Raw genomic sequence first — 23,744 nt, forward strand, 5'->3', positions numbered from 1 at the left:
TATATGTATATGCTTTATGTAAATAGAATACCTACTATTTAAATAAATAGGAGCTTTAATATTATATTACTATAATAATTAATTAACTACAAATCGTTATGTTATAATATATTCTAAGTGAGGTAAGATTGGACATTTATTTAGGTAATCGGACTTAAAGTTTAATCGGTATCATGGGATGCGGAGTTAAGAATATCATGGCGCATTGCATTTGAATTAATTACGCGATCCGCAACGACTGAAAGTCGAGAATATAATAAACGTCTTTCCGGAATTCATAATCGTCGGCCGGCAGCCACCAATACTGAGTAGTAAGGCGTGGTAACGCCTGCGTGCTTGCGATCGCGAAACACCTAACAGCGCGTTCTCTCGGTCGTTGCATGCGAAACGCTTTAGGTATAGCGTCCTCTTAATAAATCTTGTAATGCACCTAAATATGTTAAATTCAAATTCAATGATAAATCATTACACATGAAAAACGATTATGAGCGAAAATGGTCCGTCTACCTATCTATATTACAAAGAAAAAAATTACATGATATGTTTTTGATATTGTTATTAAAATAATCTATTTTGCTTTTGATATTATGGTAGGTAGGTTAATTTATTAATGACGAAGTAATTTAACATGGATAACTAGGTAGGTAGGTACTTATAGAGTTATAGCATAATAATAAATAATAAATTCGAAACTGAAAAATAATTGAATTAGATATAAATTTATACATTTGATTATTATTAATTACCAATTGATAAATTGGATATTGACTATTGTTGATATCTAATAGGTCTTATAGGTACCACCTACACCTTACGCGGCATGTCCGAATTGGTTCTCGGGTTTTTAAAAGTTATAGTTTTTTTTTGAAATCCAAATTCACAACTATCTAATGCGATAAGATTTTTATTTTTTATTTCACTGTACACAAATTCCATTTTGGAGAAGTTTTAAACATAAATTCAATCACTACATACGTACACTCAGCTGTTATTGCGATGCTTTATTGAATATCTGAATCTGGTACCGACTAACTAATAACGACTAGATATTCGTCAATCGTCTGTATCGATAATACAACATCAATTTTATCTAAATGCTAATCTATTTCATACGTATTTATAATGATGAGAAATATGTAGTAATAATATTAAATAGTAGTATTTCGCTTTTTTGGAAAGTCTTTATTGAAAACAATGGCGGATATACTTATGATTTTTTTATGGTGGGTGCTATTTTGTTAATAATACTCTTAAAGTACTTGTTATGTACAATTTGAGGGGGGAGGGAATTAATAATTTAGTACTAAAACAATGAGGAAAGTCTTGCATTGTGCGTGTATTTTAGAGTTATCACATAATCAAACGATATAAAAATTATAAACAATTTAACATACATATATTATTTTTTTTATCATTCAGTACATAACAATACAATGTAATATATGTAATTTTTTGTTCTGGTAGCCCGCAACAAAAATTTGCCAATAATTGAAAACCAATTCGGATGTATGCCGCCTATATCTAAAATAGGTATCGAAAACCTACAATTCAGATGCAGCTAGTCCCTAAAATTGCGTGACTACGACACACTTTGTGTAGACGTGTAGTACAAAAAATGAAATATCTACTACGAAATTCAAAAGTGTGTAGCAAATAATAATATTTTTTTCTATATTATTGATATTCATTGGATTGCTCATATTATGTAAATAGTTGGCAAATACTGAAATACGTACTTACCTTAGTACCTACTCCATTTACCCATGCTCAAATCTATAGTATCTATCTATCCAAGTGTCCACAGAAATTAATCGAAAAAGATAAAAGAAATAAATCATGTACCGTGAATAGGTTAGGTATACTGGGTAGGCAATTATTAGGTACCTAGGTATTTAAATACGACATACCTACAACTTACATGCATGCAGTGTACAAACTCAGTCGCACGAACTGTATGGAAATTTGCATATGCCGTTCAAGTTTAAAACACAAAAAAAATAAAAATGAAAAAAAAATGTATGAAGCAATTATTATAGGTACAAATAGGTAATAGGACGTTCTGCATGATTGTATGATTGCATAATATAATTTATTATTTATTCGTTTATTATACAAAAAAATGTTAAATATCATAATTTGTATTTGTGTGTTTTTTAGTTTGTTATATTTATTAAAGTTTTTGACTGTTTTAATGAAATAAAAACCAAGCATACACTATTATGACATAATTAAAACAATATTGTTAATACTGAAATGTTTGTCGTATTTACCTAAATATAATATGTTACTATAAGCAATACAACAAGCCTCCGTGGCGCAATGGCTAGCGCGTTCGGCTGTTAACCGAAAGGTTGGTGGTTCGAGCCCACCCGGGGGCGATCTAATTTTTTTCAATTTTTTTATTGAAATTTAAATGTCACTATTTAGACAATTACAACAATATGTGAAACTCGAAAACTACTTTAATTTATAAATTACTTATTATATTGATTTGGTCACAATCAAACCAAAGAATTAATACTTTAAAAATGTAAATGAAACCTAAATAACTTATTTAAAAAACATATTATTTCTGACTAGTTTTAGGCTAGGATCACACCATGCGTCTTGTCGGCAACCGAAAAATACTATCCAGTATCCCGATTAACCGCAATCGGGACGATCGATCATACTGTGCGTTTTATCGATAACCGAATATATACAAATGAGATTAAAAAGCCCGAAAATCGTTTTTAATTTAAATTTTAAACTGATTTTTTATTTAAACGAAATGTATCTAACATTATAAGTAAAAAATAATAAAAAGGTTGTATGATTAGAATTATTTGTTTTTATTTAAAACGTGTATCAACTAATTATGCTAATAAATAATAATATACATCTATAATATAAATAAAATATAATGTATATTACAAATATATTTTAAGTTTTTTAATTATTTAAATTTAAAAATGATTATTAATTATTCATAAAATTTTCAATTTCAGTATTCAGTTACCGATAATCCGCGCAAATGTGATCGGACAAACTGCATTGCATGTGTTGTGCTTTACATCCCGAAACGCAACCGGACGGTTGGGCCGCAACACGTTGCGGTCGCTTCCAGACGGTTTTTTAATCGGTTCCGCAAATCGGTCTAGTCTGGCCCTGATAACGCGTTTTATATTTAAATCTATTTTATTTTAAAGTGTTGCGGTTCGGCTCCGGTTGGTCGGGAACCGACAAAACGCATAGTGTGATCCTAGCCTAAGGCACACACCCTGACAATAGTAATACATTTAAAATAAATATTTAAGTCAGTGGTCGGCAACCGGTGGCCCGCATCCGACCCGCGAGTCTATTAAATACGGCCCGCTTTAAATTCTATAAAAAATAATAATGAAATTTAATTGAATATAATTGAACGTTTCTATCAGTCATATTTTGTAATAGTAGATATACTTGACAGTTACCGATAAGATAGAGTAGATACGACGAGTGTATTTGGGTTATAATCTTAATTTTCGATTGTGCTCAGTAACATTGCGTTTTTCAAATCACATTAAGCCTAATAAGCAGTTGTAATTTCCATACTTTTATATTATAATATTATTAAAAACTGTAATTTTTATGTTCTATTAATCTATTATTTTAAAGTTATAAACAGATATTTTTTTCTTAGTTTAAAATTTTGAATATAAAATTTTAATTTTTGTCTGGCCCGCGAACTCTTTTTAATTTATAAATGTGGCCCGGGAGTCTAAAAGGTTTCCGACCACTGATTTAAATTAATCCATGAATTATTCATATTTTATTAATTTCACTAAAATACAATGAAAGTTTTAAGTATTGTAACAGAATAAAATATTTTGATGAAAACTAAAGTAGTAAACTAGTAAATATTCCTGTTTTTTTTTTTGTTTTGGAATTTAATTTTTATCTATTATCACTGTAAATACCAACTAGATTAAATTTTTTGTCAGAAACCATACTCAAAATAAAGTATTAATGTGCTTTTAATGCTCCAAATTATGAAATATACCAAAAATTCATTGCTGTTTGAGTTGTTTCACATTCAAACACATTGTTAATTAAATCTATACATTAATGCATTGCTCCACTCAGAATCATCCGTTAACAATTAAACATAATGACTAATTAGTAATGAGTATCATAGCAAATTTCAGCATATTTCTAGAAGTCTTATCTGATTTCTACAACTGTCACTAAAATCTTCACGAGTTAGATATATTTTAATAAAAAAAAAAACACAGATAAATTTTCTTAAATATAAGTTTAACAAGTACTTTATTCAAAATTGACAAATTTATTGAATGTATATTAATTAAAATATATTAATTATAAATCAATTAATGCAATATTTCTTAACTTTACACATCTGTTAAAGGATACCTAATCATAGTTCTTATGTCCAACATAAATTTCAGTAATTCAAGCAACAAAAGTTAAATATTAAGTTCAACTAGTGGTAAATACTTATACCATTTTATTTTAAATTATTTCAAATTATCTTTAACAACTAAACGATAATTTTTTAATTAAAATGAATAATTATTAATAATGAGACATTTTGAACAACTTAAATAACTAAGAACATGTTTAGGTAATTCTAACACGGTGTTCCGCGGAACTCCGGAGTTCCACAGAGATCATTACAGGGTTCCATGGAGCTTAGGCAATTCTTTCAAAATTTGTACAATTATTATTATTTTTATTTTTATTTTGCCATATTTTTTTTAATTTAATACCTTAAACACATTGTTATAACCTATATAAAATAATCATAATTTTTATTACAAATAATCTTAAAAAAAAGTAGGGGTTCCACAGATAAAAAAGTTTAAAAAACACTATTCTAACATTAAGAAGTACCATAATGACTTCAAGTCATAAATACGATTAAGCAAATACAAATTCAATGATTTCTTAAAAATAAAAGTATTTGATAATTTGTATAATTAATTTATTTAACATTAAAATGGTTACACTAAAAATTATTGAACTTGGCTCTTTATTTATATGAAACTACATGTAAACATAAGATACCAAGACTGTCATACATTCATGTAATCTATTATTCTAATATATATTTATTGATACTGTATAATAAAATATCAAAAAAAAAAAAAAGATTTTACAATTGTCTTTTATAGAAAATTATTTAATAGATAAATGTATTATTACCATTTGGCATTTATACAGTGAATAATCTAGCTTATTTTAATGTGACTAATAGTATTCTTAGAACATTGAGGATTCATATTTTACAATAAAATAGATAAAATAAGTGATACAAGTAGAAAATTTAGCATAAATACAGTCAATAAAACATACACTAAATTCAAATACATTTTCATCGCATAATTAATTATTGTGATAAATGGTGAATGCAACATACAAACTTAAAAATGTAAGCTGAAACATACCACATACAATACGTAAACATAGCACATTATAATAGTACATATACATATATATCAACTTCAAGAATTAACATTCATCATCATTGAAACTGTAACATAAGTTTTTAGTTTTCGCCATTTAACATTTAACTATTAGCAATAAAGAACAAAACATATTCATCAACTACTTATATTAGATTTTTCACTTAAACATTAAAATTTTTAATAATTTTTACTCAGCCTTTCTAATAATTATTGACTAATTGTAATCCAATTAGAACATTTTAGAAAGAATATCGTAAGATCAATTAAAAAAAATAAGTTATTAAGTGGAAGATATTTTAGGAATGACATAAAAAGCAAGACACTAAGTAACATTCATACCTAGTATACGTAAAATAATTAAACATCTCATTCAGTTGAGCTCAAAACTTGTTTAAAATTACATGTATATTAATTTAAATCAATAAATTATAGAACGGCCAAATGTGCATAATTTACTCTCAATCTAATAAATATTTTATTATTATCAACCAAAGATGCTATTATTGTAAATAATTTAATATTTTTATTTTTTATGGAATTTAACATGATAAACGGTAAAATATACTATGATACATTGTATTAGAAATATTAAAATAATCAAAGATTACAAAAATATTAAATAGAACTAAAGATTCATAGCTCACATACACAAGTTAAGAAACACAAAAAAATATGTTCAAATATATAAACATAAAAAATTAAAGTTGCAATAATATAACTTAAATTTAATATATAAATGGAATGAAAAGTAAAATATAATTTGTACGATAATTAATAAAGAAAATAGATCTCGTTAAATAGTTTAACATATCAATTTCAACTTTATAGTCTGAATCATTATTAAGTTTCATGAACATAGATTATAAATTAAATATGTATTAGTATAAATTATACTACTTAACTAAAAATCAATTAAAATCTCTTATTCAAATAAATAGGAACACTGAATAAATAGTCGGAGTGAAAAGAATTCAATTGAATCTTATATTCTATAAAGAAGTCGTTGTAAAAAGAATAACATTCCAAAGTATCATTTTTAAACACCATGGCTTTATCATGATTAAGAGCACACATAGTAGTTGCTTCATCAAATAATATATTAAAAGATTTCAACTTCTCGGTGTACTCGTACATTGGACAAAAAGTGTGTAAACTAATAATACGATTCTCGTCATAAGCTGTAAGTTACATAAAAAAAAAAATATGATTATTTTGAATTTATTTATGTAAACATAGAACTTACCAAGCAAGTAAACCATACTATTAAAAGAGGTTGCACAAATAACCACTTCATCATTTAAATCTATCAAACGTCTGTTCCACTTATAACCTCCTCTGTTAGGTGAAACAATATTTAGGTCATACCATTTTGGTTCTTTATCTTTAGTTATCAATGCTAAGGTACCATTATGCTCCAAACTAGTAAACATTTTTCTATTCGATCTTTGTCGAAAATATGGGCATTCATTGTTACCAACTAAAACAAGTGTATCTCTACCTAAAACAAATAAATTATAAAAATTAAATTTACTAATAGAATTACATTAAATAATAGTAGCAAAGAATCTTGAAGAGGTATAAAGCCAAGAAGGAGAAAAGAAATAATTTACTTCTACTATATCTATAGTGCTCGATTATTTGATTTGGCAATCTGTGTTTTGTAACACCTCCAATTAAATACAAATCATTGCCACAAAAACATCCAACTCCATGGCGTCTATTGGTTGGATAAAAACTAAAAAAAATTAATAAAATATTATTTATATTAACCACTAAATATTTTAAAATTTGTAACTACTTTTGTAATCTCTTCCATTTTTCTGTCAGTAAATTATACTTCCATCCTTCCTTATTCCATGTTCCTCTTCCAAATGCAATTTCACCAGCCAACACATAAATATCTAAATCTATAAAAATTTAAAGATTAAATAAATACTATATATACTATACAATAAGTATAAATTATTTTTGTTACCTTTAGCGAACACATGATATCCAGTTGTATCAAGAGGCAATGGATCCAATCTAATAAACTTTATAAACTGCATAGAAGTCCAATCCCAGCGGTAGATAAAAGATTGACCATCATCTTCATTTTTAACAGCACACAAACCAAAAGGAATACATCTAAACGGTCTAATTACATTACTTACTATGTATTCATCCTCATCTTTTGCAAAATCTATATACGGCTTGATGACATTTTGTAAATTTAAATTTTTAGTCATTGAAATACAACATATCAATTGTTTTTTAGTCATTTGATTAAAATGCACACAACTAACAACCAATTCATACTCAATATTGTAATTATTGTTTGTTAAACACCAATCAATGATTAAATCGAAAACATCTTTTTCATTGCCAACATTTAAACTATTGCTATTCAACAATGATTGTAAATCTCCTTCATTTAGACTCAAGAAACCAACTTTATTCTTTTTCAATATTTTTCTGAAGTTATACAAAACAAAGGCACGTGCTTTATCAAATATGTTCTGCAATCCAAGCTTAGAAACTTCTGGTAATACATCTATCGCATAAATTGTAAACAGGTATTTTTCTTCGATAATTTTAGCCGCCTGAAGATATATGAAAGAAAACTGAAGAAGCTGTGATACTTCCAATGTAAGAAGTAAATCCTCCAAACTCTCAAAAACAACTTCCTTATTTTCCAAACAATTAAGGACATTCATGAATCCGGTATGGCTTATATCCTAAATAACAAAATAGATTTTTTAAATATTTTTCATGAGCATGAGTATAATAAATGTATTTAAAATACCTAACAGTTCTTAACCATGACTATTGGGTCATTAGAAGAAACAAAAAGTTCATAATCAAACTATATACATCATAATATGTATAACAATGAACTTAAAATATGCTTATTCCTAGATTTATAATCTGTATAACTAGTTAATTTTTATAATGTTTAATATTTATATAATACAATATACTATAAGGTTATAAGAAAAATAATTATAGAAATTTCTTGTAGAAAATTAGGTCTAATTGTTAGTAAAGTCAAAATCGAAAATTCTCAGTATATTGTAAAATAAATCCCTCCAAAAAATTAACATAAGAGAAGTATATTTAAATAATAAGAAATAGTAAAATAGATTACTATGTAGAGATATAAATATATGATAAAATATAATTTATAATATAGCTGACAGAATTTGTCTTTGCTCAGGATTGTTATATGAATGCAATGAATATAATGGATAATATACTATCCAAAAAGGATGAATCTGCAGAAAAAAGAAACATCTTTATAAAATCAATAAATAAAAAGGCAGATTAAAACAGGGTTGTAGATTAATAGGCATACTTCCAAGACAGCATCAATTTATAAACACTAAATAATAGGTAAGCAAGAAAAAATAAATTTTAATCATGAATACATCTATAGACACCTTTATATGTATTTTATGTCCTGTTTGAGATTCAACAAAGTATCCACTGAACATAGCTTGAAAATATGCACTATGTTCGATTAAGTATGATTTATTCAATTCAACATCAACATCATTATCAAAATAAATTTTTACAGACTGGTCATCAGATTCCATCTCTTCCATATTGTTCATCATTACAACTAAAACAAATCAATATAATTTTAACTAAAAATGATATAACATAAATAATACTTATTATTGTCTTATATTTTTCAAGACTAAAATAATTGAAGTTACATAAATATCCTTTAAATGTATTATAAGATTATACAATACAAATTATTCATAATATCTATCACTGTTAAACAAGTTAGTAGTGGTCGGAGAGTTATGATTATAATATAGGTATTAATTTATAACAATTGAAAATAATTGGAAATATTACAAATATATATAAATAGAATTTATCAAGTTAAATAGCTTATGATACATAAACAAACTAGTCTAATATCATGAATAACTAATTAACAATGTTTTTAATTATAATATATTTTTTAGAATTCCTAATGCTAAAGAATTTTTTTTAAATATTAAATTGCATTAATTAAAAACCGTAAGTTTCAGATACCTCACAACTTTTTTACAAAATAATTTTTAAAATAGTTTGATTTTGTATCATATGTTCTAAGTATCCATTTATTATTTATTACATATATTTTTCATATTATCTCCATAATACATAATTTGTTATTATAAACATAACAACTATTTTTAATATAGACTTTCAACCGGTAAGATACCTAAAAATTTTAAGTTGTTAATTGCTGATCCTACTAAGTAATATTTATATAAATAATATAATATAAATTAGTTATATTATTAATGTATTTTATGGTTTAGTTAAATATTTTATTTATTTTCCAAACACTACAGATAGAATTTTTCATTCCTAAATTTGATTTTATTTACCTAGTAACAAGAAATTTAAATAAAAATTGAATATTTATCAATTCCTAAACAGAAAAAAAAAATATTAATTAATTGTAGTACGAAAGATAAATTATAAAAAGTATTTAAGTTGTTTATTAGTAGAAAATTATTGTTGATATCTCAAACATATGTATTAAAAATATATTAAAAATGATTAAAAAAGTGTACTTAAAATGATTGAATGTGTAAAATATGGTTAGTCATACACAGTGATTGCAGATAGCTCAAGACTAGAAGTAGTAAAAACTATTAAAAAAGTGACTAAGAGACTAAATTTAATTATAAAAGTAACCTACAAAAATATGTTTAACTAATAATTTGCTGTTATTAAATATTTAAATAATTAATTGACATTTAAGTATTTCTGAAAAAATTATTTGGTCCACAAAACATGTTAAAATATTTTTACAAATAATCCATGGAACAAAAGTCTACAGGAACAATTTTTTTTTATAAAATTAAAAACACTCATTTATAAACATAATATAATATAATATACGTATCATAATAATATTATTTTAACAAATTCAAATAATAAATTATATAAAATACTTGTTTTCTAAATAAATAACTAAAAATTAATCAATTTCAAAATAGTGACTAATTTTTAGCCCTGATGACTCATAACTTAAATAATAGAACACTGCTAACTTATTTTAACATATGTTAAGAGGTGGTCATACCCAGATGTGTGTCTTCGTCTAATACAGCGGTTCTCAACCTTTTTTCGTTCCATACCTCTAAGTTTAATATTTTGTTTAATTGTACCCCTTATTATCATTTTTAAACTTTTTTACATAACTACTTTTAAAATATTTAAACAAAAAATTCTGTTACATTATATACTCCATATCTATTAGATAAGTTGATGGTAAAGTTTTAATTTGTAACACAAATTTTTATTTTAAATAATATATAATGAATATTTTCGAAACAAATTGTTTTAAATAAACAAATTCAACATTTTCTGCCATTAGCCAATTTTTTTTCACATACCCTTTGAGATCATGTCGCGTACCTTAAGTTGAAAACCGCTGATCTAACAGATAACTTAGCATATTTTCGTTTAGTAGTTTCAATTTTGTGTTATTAAAGTGAAATAACCAATTACCTATCAAAATCAAATATTTGGTTAGAACATTTTCTATATTATCTCAATGGTTATTTAGATTTTTTTAATATTTAAACGATTTATGAATGATATTGTATTTTACATGTATTCACAACTCATTCACTCTAATTTTTAAGCCAACAATACTAAATTGTAATTTCTGAACTTACATGTTAATATATTATGCATTAGTTAGGCCTATAATCTTATGCAACATACGAGCGTAACACAATTGCACACTTTTTACCTTTATATATGTAAAAAAATACTACATAATTGCACACAAAATTAATCAAATTTTATGTCGTTGAATTAAATGATTATAGTTTAAAAAACTGTAGTTCAAAATCTGAACTAGGTGTTTGGTTGAAACAATGTTTTTTACTTAAATGTTTACTCTTGGAAAATGTAGAGGATACTTTTGCTTATTTAATAGAAAATATCCCTTCTGATAATTTTGAACTCACCGATTATATACTCAATAATTATAAATAATCTAGTGTCGCTTTTCTACTGATTTTATGGGCAACCGAAGCTGAACCTTCAACAAAGACAAGAACTTAAAGATAATTAGGTAAAAGGTGCGCAATCATGCTGTATTTTCTCAAATGTGAAAAAGTAAAAATACAAAATCATATTATGTTTTTTTCAGGTATAAAGGTAAAAGTGCGCAATAGTGTTGAACTGGCAACATGCTGGTATCCAAATAATAACTATTAATAATTTAATAAAAACTTAAATAGCAAAATCAAGTCCATTCATTTTTAATCAATTAAAATAATATTTCGACTCATCCGCCATTTCCCCCCCCCCCCCAAAGTCCGTTCCAAGGTATACTTATGTAGTGCATACTTACACGTTTGTTGCTCAAACAAATCAGTATAGACCACGCTCAACAGATAACGAACAATCAAAACGATAGTAAACAATCGGTCCGCAACACCACGTTGGCGAGCCTTCTTCACTATTCCATCGAAACAGCAACCGTATCGTATTCACCGTAAACGCAAAGGTTTATCCACAGGCAGGGCGTATGAATATTTCGCGTACTCCGCTGACCTCAACCGGCGAACCGCTAAGCAAAATGTTAATTGACGTGCCGATGTTATGGACAAGTCACTCGAACGACGGAGCAGCACATTCAAAAGACGCAGCTCTCATAGACGCATACCAACACGACCAAAGACAAAACCTTAATGGCAGCTGACGCAGGGAACATTGACAACGGCTGTGCAAGTACTACTACTACACTAGACAGGGACACAATAAACACCACACACACACATATTAGTTGGATACCTTGAATGTGCGCATGCGGAAAAAGTACAAATGCGCATAAACCGTTCGTCGGCACAGTGTTCAAACCTGAAACCACTATTTTGGGTAAACCAGTGTGATCGTCCGTAAATACTAAATAGCGTTCGCGCATGTTTGTGATACCTGTACCTCCATCCGTGGTATAATTATTGTTGTTGATGTGGTTAACCGGCCCAAAATGTGATAATATTTCGAGTACGATAACAGCAATGCTGATAATTGTTAACCGACGGCCGACGGCTGACGCTAAAACGCCCGAAACAAGGAACAACTACTCGATCACTCTCTAGTCTCTATTGAGTCTATTGTAGACTACGATTTCTATTTAATTTTGTGAAAGAATGTCGTGGAAAAGTTACAGAGGATGCCTGAACGTTATCCTCAAGTGTTTCGTCTCCGTTTTACAAACGTTCGACATAATATCAAATTTGTGTTCAGCAGTTTCAATAATGTGTTGACCTGTTATTAATCTATAAATAAGCTGAACACAAAAGTAAACCAAACTAGCTGAAATAATCTAATTTCTTTCATAGGTAGGTATAGCTTCTTTGTGATATTATTCATATGCTTATGAATAACTCCAAAAAAACGTATCTGAATACATTTTAATACATTTTCTTGGAAGTCTTAAAATAAGTAAATCTCCTTAAGAGGACTTCACACTCATGTGTGTTGTCTCTGTTTTACAAACATACAACATTAAAAATTGTATGTTCATAATAATTCATTTTAAATTTTAATATTTTTTAAACCTGAGTAAATTATTATAAATATATACTATGCATATTATAAAATTTAAAGGTAAGATAATATTAATCTAGTCATCTCAAAGACTTATTGATATTTTAATTTTAAAGCAAGTTATGATCATTTCAAAATTTACAATTTTTAAATTTCTTATAACTTTCTTTGTATTAAAAATATCAATGAAAATCTTTAAGATGATTCTGATAATAATCATTGTTTTGCATTTTATATTAGTACAATTCACTCTAATTTTAAAAATAACAGTGTAAAATGGATTATTGTGAACCTAATATTATTAATATTGTTTATTTTTCCATGTTTATAAAATGAAAACAATATATGCAGATGTGGCTTTTTCTAAAAGAACTAGTTAGATTTGATAGGTACTGTGTAGGACTACTTGACTCTTCTTGCGAGAAAGTATGTATATACAAATAAAAGTAGACATTTTGAACCCCAAATATATTTTTACTTTTTCATTTTGTTCTGAATATTTGAGTAATTTATTAATATTATTATAATTATTTAAAGTTAATAAGTTGAAAATAATATAATAAAAATGAGTTAGACATAAATACCTATATATCTGAAATTTTCTAAACAAAATTTTCTACTTTCTACAAAGATTTTCTTACCTCTGCAAGACACTAAGACAGGTTTAGTCATTATTAGGGCTCGGAAGTTGATGCATTTTGCATTTTTTTTTTGGAACTTTTTAGACAATGCTCTCCTGGCCACAAATCTGTTTCATAAGCATGTGAATCTAAATAACTAATTTTTATTTTGCATTTTTTGGTGTTTATTACTTTTTAAGTCATTTTTTGAGATTTTTAGGTCATTTTCCCACATTTTTAGTTATTTTTACTGATTTCACACTAGTTCATTTCTTATCGTTTCTTGTTGACCATTATACCGATAACTTAAACTACAGACATTTATAAAACAAATATTTTTAATTTTTTAATTTTCCCATTTTAAGGACATTTTTGTCATTTTTATGTCATATTTTGAATTTTATAGTAACATAGAGTAAAATATTTTTAAAAAATGTATTTTTATTAATATAAAACTAATATTTGTAATTTTTTTAGGACATTTTTTGCCATTTTTATGGTCAATTGTATGGTCATTTTTTATTGTTTTTAAGGTCATCAACTTCCGAGCCCTAGTCATTATAATAATTATAACTTAAACTTGGTTCATTATATTTGATAAACATATTTCTATTTACTATTTACTTGATGTCTTTACATTTTAAATAAATGAACCTGACAAAACACTCATAAAAATGTAACACATTACTATGTACACTGTACACCCAGATACATTGTTGCTTGTTGGTACATAATTTCTAAAATATGTATAATAATAGAAAACCTGATATTATTCAATAATTTAGTTTTAAAGTTCTAATGAAATTAATTTTTTTTTTTTAAATATTTTATAAACACAATTACTTTATGTTTACCTAAATCGGTATACTGTTGATTCAAATTAATGAATATAATAAAATAGGGAAGTTCCCAAAACTAATACAAAAACACACTGTATTAATACATAAATATTTAATTTTTTACTTAAAAAGCAAATAACATTTTAAATACTGCAATAACAACTTTATTATAGTTAACATAATTAACAACAATAATTATGTTTGAATTTGAAATCATATTATCAACATAATCATTTTTGTTTTTATACTATGTATGCACCTTCTTAATAAATGAACGGTTCGAATTTGTTCTTTAATAAACAAAGTAACACTAAAAAATAAATAATCAAAGTATTGTAAAAAAAAAAAATGGCCTTTTAAATATAGCAATGAAACCAATAGCACATAAATATTATATTTCCTACTTTTTGTACTTTTTGTATCATTCTAAAATATAATTCGCAACAAAACAATACAATAATTATTTAGGTGAACCCAAGTTACAACTGACATTTTATCATGTTTTATTAATCCAAACCTAAATCTATATTTATAGTTTATGAAAAAATTAACTTTTTAATTAACATTTTTTTCAAATGATACTTTGAGCTTTTATCATAGCTTTGCCAATTTTTATTTTCATTAAAACTGATGTAAGACTTTCATTTTTAAGATGATGCAACCAACGTATCAAGTTTTTTCTCTGCCTCGGCAAAAACTTCCTCGGCACTTTGTTCAGCCGATATGATCACTACTTTAGACTTGTATGCTTCTATAATCGGATCATTATTATCGTGGAACGTTTTCAATCGCTTTTGAATTGTTTCCAAATTGTCGTCTGACCTACCACTGGTCTCAGCTCGTTTGAGCAATCTCTGCACCATTGTCTCGTCTTTGGATTCCAAGTACAATACCATATCTACCGGTTTTATCTATTAAAAATAAAACATTTAAAATGGTATTTTTTAGTAATTAATTCTACCAAAACTTAAATTTAAGAGTTTGCATTTCAATTAAAGTACTTTTATTAAATTTTTAAGTAAAGTCATAAAAATCGTAGACATTAAAAATGACTAAAAAATATATGATATTTTACATTTCAAAATTAAACTTCCTATTTTAAATCACAAAACTGAAGGTAACGTTTTTATACTATTTTATGTTGTTATGTTGGACGTTGTTAGCTATTATAAATTTTATCAAGGTTTTTATTTAAGACACCCACTACCTACAATAATTTAAAATTCGAAATACAATTTCTTATTCTTGAACATTGTATGTTTAATAAAAATAGACATCTAGTAATCTTTACTGTGCCATTCTTTTTAAATATCTACCTAATGTTACGTGTATAATTAAAAAATACCTACTCGTTGAAGTCATATTTTTATAGTATATAGAACACTAATACTTTAGCAATACTGTAATATTTATATTATTTTAATCAATAATAGTATAGAACTCTAACAAATAGCATTTACATACTGTGGTGTATAATATGTAATAAATATTATTATAAAATGTGATAAATTCGAAGAAATGTTTATTAGTATGGATTATTTTAAATACAATTCAATAACCACTTAGCTAGAAAAATAATAAAGAACATTTTTAAATCTAAATGAACAAAAACATAAGAGCAATATTTATATTGCCTTATTAAAAATAGATAGATATAATTTTATTTATGAATTTAAATATTTTTTATTATTATTATTAACTAATTTTTCATTTATAACTTTGTCAAACGATGAATATATTATGATTCACAATATACCTACCTATGTTATGTTTGAGTAATTTATAGGTAATTAAATACAATTTATTGTTTTTGTTTTTTATATTTATAAATTTTAGGTTTCAACTGCAGTGTTTATTAGCCTTTATAGTCGGTTTTTACTGTGGAGAAAGGTACTGTTTTGGAACACGTGTATAAATTTATTATTATGATGTTAATACAAGGTTTTGGAAATTAAACTTTTACTTGTATAAATCCATTTTTATTCTCCCAAAACTATTGTTTAGTATTTTGTACTTTTAAGTAGTTTTAAACTTTTAAAAAGCAAATTGGCACTTTTTTACTTTAAAAATAATCTATAAATTAAATCATTAAATTTACCGCAGTTTCGAATTCTTCTCCTTGTTTTTTTTCACGTGGATAACCATCGATCAGAAAACCTTTGGACGTCGCTACTTTGCTTTTGATCTTTTCATTGAGTAACTCCATCACAACAGACTAAAACATAAACCCGTAAATCCATAATACAATTCCTGAATAAACATATGCCTAGAAAGCTTACCGTCGGAACTAATGCTCCTTCTTTCATAATTTTCACCAGTTCTTGCCCACGTTCTGATCCTGTGTTCACTTCATCCCTCAGCAAATCACCAGTCGAAATGTGAGTAAACCCATATTTTGCAACAATTTTGTCGCAGAGGGTACCTTTGCCGCTACCAGGTCCACCTATTTTATTTAATACCGATAAATAAACAATGGTTTAATTCAACTATTTTAATTCTTTCATCTTACCAAGTATCCAAACGGTTGGGAGTGTGATTTCAGACATATTGATGTATATTGATTATAATTTATAACTGTTAAAAAAAAAAAAAATTAAAAATAAATTTTAAACTTAGAAACAATTATCAGTTGTGTACAACAATAAACTTAAATACATAATATTAAATTAAAGAATTATAATATAATTAAAAAAATATATATATAAATAATATATACATATAAACTACACGCTATCTGATGAGGCCCAATGCCCATAAAGGTCATTAGCTTAAAACAAAACGGGTAGATATAGATATTACAGAAGGTCATATTATTATATTATGCGCACGTTTACAAGCAAAATATGAAAATATGGATTTTAATGAAAAAATGTACTCAATATTACTTCCATGAACAAAAATACATGAATAACAAATTTTATTTTCACAAATTAATAATATTATTCAAATTTTTGGACAAAAATCTATTTATTTTGTTACAAAAATATTTTGTATTGATTTTTGGAAAATTGCTATTGTATAAATTGTGTCTTTAACATAATTTGCATATCTAAAAATAAAAGGTCGTAATTTTTAAAGTCTGGCTAGGTTTCAAAAAGGTTACTTAATAAAAATCATGACAGTCAAATTTGAAAAACTAACTAAATGGGTATATAGAATTTGAAAAATACTATACCTATTATTTATAAATACCTACTTTCTATAAATATATTTTCAGTAACACTTCCACAATTTATCTGTTATTGTTTTTCACCGATAAAATTTAATAATATTAATGATAAATACTTACATGCACTTACGACCTACATTAAAGATGTAATTTATGAAAATTTAGTAAAAAAATATTTGGCAATTCTAAAATATGAATGATATCCGCATAGTTCAAATAATATAGTATATTATTTATATATTTGTTAAATACTTTTGAAAAAAAAAATTAAAACAATATTATACTGCAGTAAAACTACTTATAATATTATAGTGTTATGTCTCTTTCTAACTATTAGATGTAATTAATTTAAATTATTGTTTTAAATACAAATACGACTTCTTCATACAAAATAAACTGTTTTATCTTGAATTGTTAATGTATTCACAGAAAAAATATTAATAACCTTGTAACATTATGATTCAGATTGCGATTTACGGTTGTTAAGGTACATATTTAACACATAGCAAGCATCCGTCGTCAAGTGTTTTAAAACGTCAAGGACAAATGTGAATTAAATCAATAGACATAAACAGAGCTCATAAAATAATTTATGTTGTACTATTAACGTTAGACTAAACATAAATGAAGATGATAAATATGAAAATAAGTTAGGCCGATGACTAACTTCGTAGTTTTATAAATGAGAATTATAACAAAATAAATGCAGACATTAAATTCATTAAAATAGTTAATTATTAATTGGGTAAATACGCAGGCACGTAATAGTAAATGAAATGAAGTTAATATTTTTTAAAAGAACATTATATATAGTATGGTATTTAGAACATACTATTTTATAATACCAAAAATTAGTATATCACGTTTTTACTTATTTTTATAATAAAAAAAGTTTCAACAAAAAGAATATTGAAAATCGATCTATAATTGTATAAAAATTAAAAATATAGTTTCTTAAAATACGAGTGTATTATTTTAAAATTTACTAAGAAATTTGAGCTTTTTTCCAATATTAACTAGCAAATTATAAATAATTACTAAATATACCTATGTAGCTAGAATGGTAAAATTAAATAAAAACTAGATCCAATACACTCTGCTGTTTATAAGACACATATTTTTGGAAAAGGTGTATGAAAAGGTAATTCTAATGAAAATGAGATAGATAAATAAAAAAATTAATTAAAAATAAATAACTTATTCACCATTTTTAACAAATAAATCTGTACTCCAAGAACCAAGACTGACAACTTAAAGACTTAAATTACAACTAATAATAATATGTATTTATACGGGTATATAATAGCGGTATTCCTTCCTACTATAATAATAATATTTTATACCTAAGACTTAGGTACTGTTTTATTCCTATGAACATGAACATTACAGCTATCCCGCACGTCTATACACATTTAAATAATCGATTTTTAAGTTAATACTTTTCATTGAGATAAACGAGAAAAAACTACGTGACGATTTAAAATCAAATTTTTCATGAATCATTGTTAAACATATAAAAAAAATACATAGATCATAGTACATTTGTACTAAAGCTTTATCACATATTAATGTACAGATAAATTAAATTTTTTTTAATGTTTTCACATGACATACCTATTATATTTAGTACATTACTTATAGCTAGTATGATATTTAATGTATTTGTAAATATTTTCTTTTCTTAATTATTTATTGTATGATACATAAATCGCATGTATGCTTCATTGATTAAATACTAATACGCCTTTTTGTGTGGTGCATACCAACATTATTTGTAGGTTTCCCTCGCGGTTATAACGTGGTCGCCGATAATGACTATATTATTACCTATCCAAATAAAATTATATTTCTCTTTTTCATGCAATAATGAAGAAAGAAAAAAGTGACAATAATCAGTATGGGTATGTCTACAAAAATATGTCTTCCTATTATATAAGGATTTTAAAACATATACAACAAAGTGACCGTAGAAAACACCTCCAAAATGCTTATCTATCTATATAATATATAGTATATACTTATAAAAAGCTAGTACCAGTGTATATATTTTAAAACTCTATAATAACCTATCCAATCCTTATAAAATACACTTAGAGTACATTATTTCGTAATTCTCAGACCTAATACAATAGTAATAGCAAGCGTGTGACGACATGGGACGCATATAGATTTCGCATAATCAACATTCAACAGATTATACAAACACAGACAATAATAAAATTTGTAAATACACATTTGTACGAGTACGTATAATATCTAAATACAATGATATATTATGTACTATGTTCATTTTTTATTTGAACGCACTAATCTCTGGAACTACCAATTACGTTTGAAAAATTTAGAGTTTTAAACAACTAATTGAACAAAGTTTAAATTACAGTTAATATATTACACCAGCTATCATACACAGAGTTACCTGTAAAAAATTAAATGCCCGTTATGCCTTCTCTACACATATCTTTAACACACTTTTTTATTTAGATTATTTTAATCATGTATAAAATATACAATTAAAATGATATCCAGTAATGATAACTATTTTATTTTATTTAACCAATGGTAACTATAGATGATAGTTTTTTTACACAACAATATGTATTCAAAATTTATGAGTTGGAAATAAAAACATAAATAATAAAAAAAAGCTGATAAGAGGATTCTACGGACACTACAGATTTTCTGAATCTATAAATTGACAAAAACTATGGAAATCAGTCGAAAACAGTGGATTTACATAAATCATCCATATTAGATCTTTAATTTTGTATAATAATTGATAAAAGTTGATTGTAGCAATAAATTAAAAAATGCCAATGGATTTACCCTATAAATTAAACATCGTTAAATAATGTAAACTATACACAGATTTTTAACATAGTTATTTAAGTAATTTCAACCAACTATAAAATACAAGTCCAAAATTATATTCAATTATAACAATCAATAACTATTTTATATTTATGCAATAATGGTAACCTGTACAAACAAAAATCCATGAGTCAACAACAAATCCCTACATGAGCCCCTCTTTCAAATGCAAAATTTAAAAATTTAGTTTCGAGGTACACATTCTCGGGTATAGAATTAGCTATGTGCCAAATTTCAGAACCACGAATGTGATAAACTTAGTTTTGGACCGCATTCATACACACAAACATAACCTTTCATTACATAGTTAGACCATTCTGGAAAATTACCGTTGTTTTTGTTTACTTATAAAATTATTACAAATAATTAATGACGTGATTAAATTACACTATGAACACATGCGTCATGCGTGTTTGGTGTGTATAGTGTATACTCGTATATGTAATATTAATGTGTAATACCAATAAAAATGTACAACATGATGCGCATAAGTATACTAGAGTGTAAATACATACATATAATATATATATATATATATATATACACATACATATTATATTCTATAAGAGTGCCGAAATATATATTGAAAACCCATCGACACTAGCTATACACGCACGGACTGTGCATATTTGATATTGTTATTATTGTTATATTATTAATTATAAAGTAGGTATCTATTCTAAAATTTACAATATGTTATTATTTTTATACTCACAGTGTTTGTGGACACGACTGGATGGATATTATATAAATGAGAGACCTATGCTGCTGTTGCTGTTGCGAAGGAGGACCATAAAACGTCAACACAACTACGAAAGTGCGGCCCGTGGGAGAAGGTTTTCGGCTATTATTTCGTTGGGCGGTGACGGCGGCGGTAGCGGCTGTAGTGGATTAGGCGGCGCAACGGCTGCAGTGATAATAATAATATCGTGGCGTTGCGAAGGAGCCGAAGAGGGGGGGGGGGAGAACGAGGAAAGGAAAATTTTTATTTTGGCAATTGGCGCTACGAAAAAATATTTTCACGGTTACACGTTGTAGCCGCCACGATTCTACTCGTATCGCAGGTCGGAAATTAAGGTCATCTCTATTTTTACGCGATCACCAACGGCTGTGATTATATTATTACACTACCTATATATATAAATTTTTTTATTATTGTGAAAATTGTCTAGAATGGTTTTTGTTAGAAAAAAAATAAAAATATACACACCTAAATGATTATACTCATCGTCATCGAACGATCCAGTATCCCATTAAATTCACCGTATCTTTGAAAAATAAATTTCTGTATTTTTTTACGATTTATTTGCCCTAAATAACGTATTATATATCATATATTTTATTTTATACATTCATATTTAATTATTATTTTTTGTATACGGGTTGATTTTTTCCCTTTGGCTTTTAATAATACATTTAGCGTCGTGTTTGGTTTCTTTTACAAAATATTCCGAAATACATGTATTTAGCAACACAATACTTTAATTATTTTTAGGAAATTTTTTTGCTTTTGAGAATGAAATTTAAAATGTATATTAATTCAATATGATAGAATATCAATAAAATATAAATATTAACATACTTTTTTTGATAAAATCTTGATAATAATTAAATAGGATAACGCATTATTTAAAATAAAATGTTCTGAAACACAATGTTTGATGGACGAAGCAGCTAAAAAAAAATAATGTCACCCAGTATAAAACGGATATATTGTATATATGTATAATCATGTATAATCATGTACACTTATATATTATATAGTATTATACACGAAATGGTATTGATCGGGCCAAAGTAATATGGCGCGCGCGTCTATACACACACAGCCAGCCAGCGCTGTGTGAACTTCTACACTACAATAAGCTCGTAAGTCGGAATAATAGTAAATTGTCTAGTAGAAAAAACGTCAAATCAAAATAATTCAATCATGGAAAAGATTGGGCTCGTCGGCATCATTTTTACGACTATAATGTTGTGATTGTAAATACAATTGCAATAAAAACATATTACCTGTATTATAAAATAAATAAATTAAGTATCTACTATTAATATTATTAATATACGATTATATATATATATATATATATATATAATGATTACGGTATTACTCGTAGAACTGAAAATTAAATCCATCGTTAATGAAAATATACGGATAAAGACTATTTCGTTCACTCCGTAGACCGGCTTAGCTTTTCCACAATTGCATATAATTATTTTAATATATTATTAAAGTTATTTTACTTATAAGTTATAACTAATTAAGTAGTGTAATTACTACAAAAACTTACTTTTTATTAAACAATGAATTACCTTGGTAGGTTTGCTATAGATTGTTCATCGTTTATTTTTAGTAAATTTAACAACACTTTATATAATACAATTGAACTAGGTATTATTTAAATCTTGAATAAAACAGATTTTAAAATTATATTTATTTTCTTCGATATTCTTCCCCTACATTGTGATTTTATAAGCAAAAAAAGTTATTTATGAGTGAATTCAATAAAAAACCATTAAATGAAAAAAAAAAGCAAAATTGCTATAAAGCTATTATATTATTTATTATTGTTATTAGTTATTACTAAAAGAGTTTTTTAATTCACAAATTCATATATAGTTAATAGTTATATAAAAATAAAATCAATCAAATAATTTGCTATTAAATTATAATAGATACAACTTTAAATTAAGATTATATATTAAATATTGAGCTTAGAACTTGTAAAATTTGTGTTAGAAACTCGTGTTATTTTTTATATAATCTTATATTAATTTGCTTCTATAAACTACTAAAATTAATAAGCTATAATTTCCATTTAATACTTTTATTATTATAATATTAACAATAATACCTATACTAATTAACAAACCTAACTAAAATTTTAATTACATTTCTATAAATCTGATAAATATTACACTGGATTACTCTGGATTACTGAAATGAATCATATTATATAAATATAATATAACAGTATAAAATAATAATTAATATCATTTAAGATTGACAATTGCAGTTATTTACTGCTTCTAAGAGATGATGTAAAATACACATATCATTATAAAATCAATACATTCATAATTTTGCTCCGAATCTAATATAATAAAAAAACATAATTATCGTAATATAAAGTATATACCATAGGTGTTATATATTATACTATAATACCTAAATGCCATAGGTAGTTCATATAAATATAACTATAATAAACATACACATAACATATTAAATATTCTA

At 25.8% G+C, this 23,744-nt stretch overlaps 2 protein-coding genes and 1 non-coding gene across 3 annotated transcripts; 1 reads left to right on the plus strand and 2 right to left on the minus strand.

Moving 5' to 3' along the window:
* Positions 1 to 2,305: 2,305 nt before the first annotated feature.
* Positions 2,306 to 2,378, plus strand: Trnan-guu. Its single transcript has one exon. It is a non-coding gene; the product is annotated as a tRNA-Asn (tRNA).
* A 3,890-nt stretch (positions 2,379 to 6,268) lies between these two features.
* LOC112591438 lies at positions 6,269 to 12,363 on the minus strand. Its single transcript, XM_025335255.1, has 7 exons — positions 11,806 to 12,363; positions 8,867 to 9,048; positions 7,423 to 8,164; positions 7,246 to 7,354; positions 7,058 to 7,182; positions 6,691 to 6,945; positions 6,269 to 6,625 (listed from the first exon to the last, which is right to left on the minus strand). The coding sequence occupies exons 2-7, from the start codon at positions 9,041 to 9,043 to the stop codon at positions 6,360 to 6,362; spliced, it is 1,674 nt and encodes a 557-aa protein (XP_025191040.1). The 5' UTR covers positions 9,044 to 9,048; positions 11,806 to 12,363; the 3' UTR covers positions 6,269 to 6,359.
* Positions 12,364 to 14,692: 2,329 nt separating this feature from the next.
* Positions 14,693 to 21,376, minus strand: LOC112591455 (adenylate kinase isoenzyme 1). The gene is made up of 5 exons (XM_025335280.1): positions 21,222 to 21,376; positions 16,976 to 17,040; positions 16,746 to 16,909; positions 16,565 to 16,681; positions 14,693 to 15,377 (listed from the first exon to the last, which is right to left on the minus strand). The coding sequence occupies exons 2-5, from the start codon at positions 17,010 to 17,012 to the stop codon at positions 15,114 to 15,116; spliced, it is 582 nt and encodes a 193-aa protein (XP_025191065.1). The 5' UTR covers positions 17,013 to 17,040; positions 21,222 to 21,376; the 3' UTR covers positions 14,693 to 15,113.
* Positions 21,377 to 23,744: the final 2,368 nt, after the last annotated feature.

Source organism: Melanaphis sacchari, unplaced genomic scaffold (genome assembly GCF_002803265.2).
Source record: "Melanaphis sacchari strain LSU unplaced genomic scaffold, SCAv2.0 Contig134_pilon_pilon, whole genome shotgun sequence".
In the NCBI taxonomy this organism is placed as follows: Eukaryota; Metazoa; Arthropoda; class Insecta; order Hemiptera; family Aphididae; genus Melanaphis; species Melanaphis sacchari.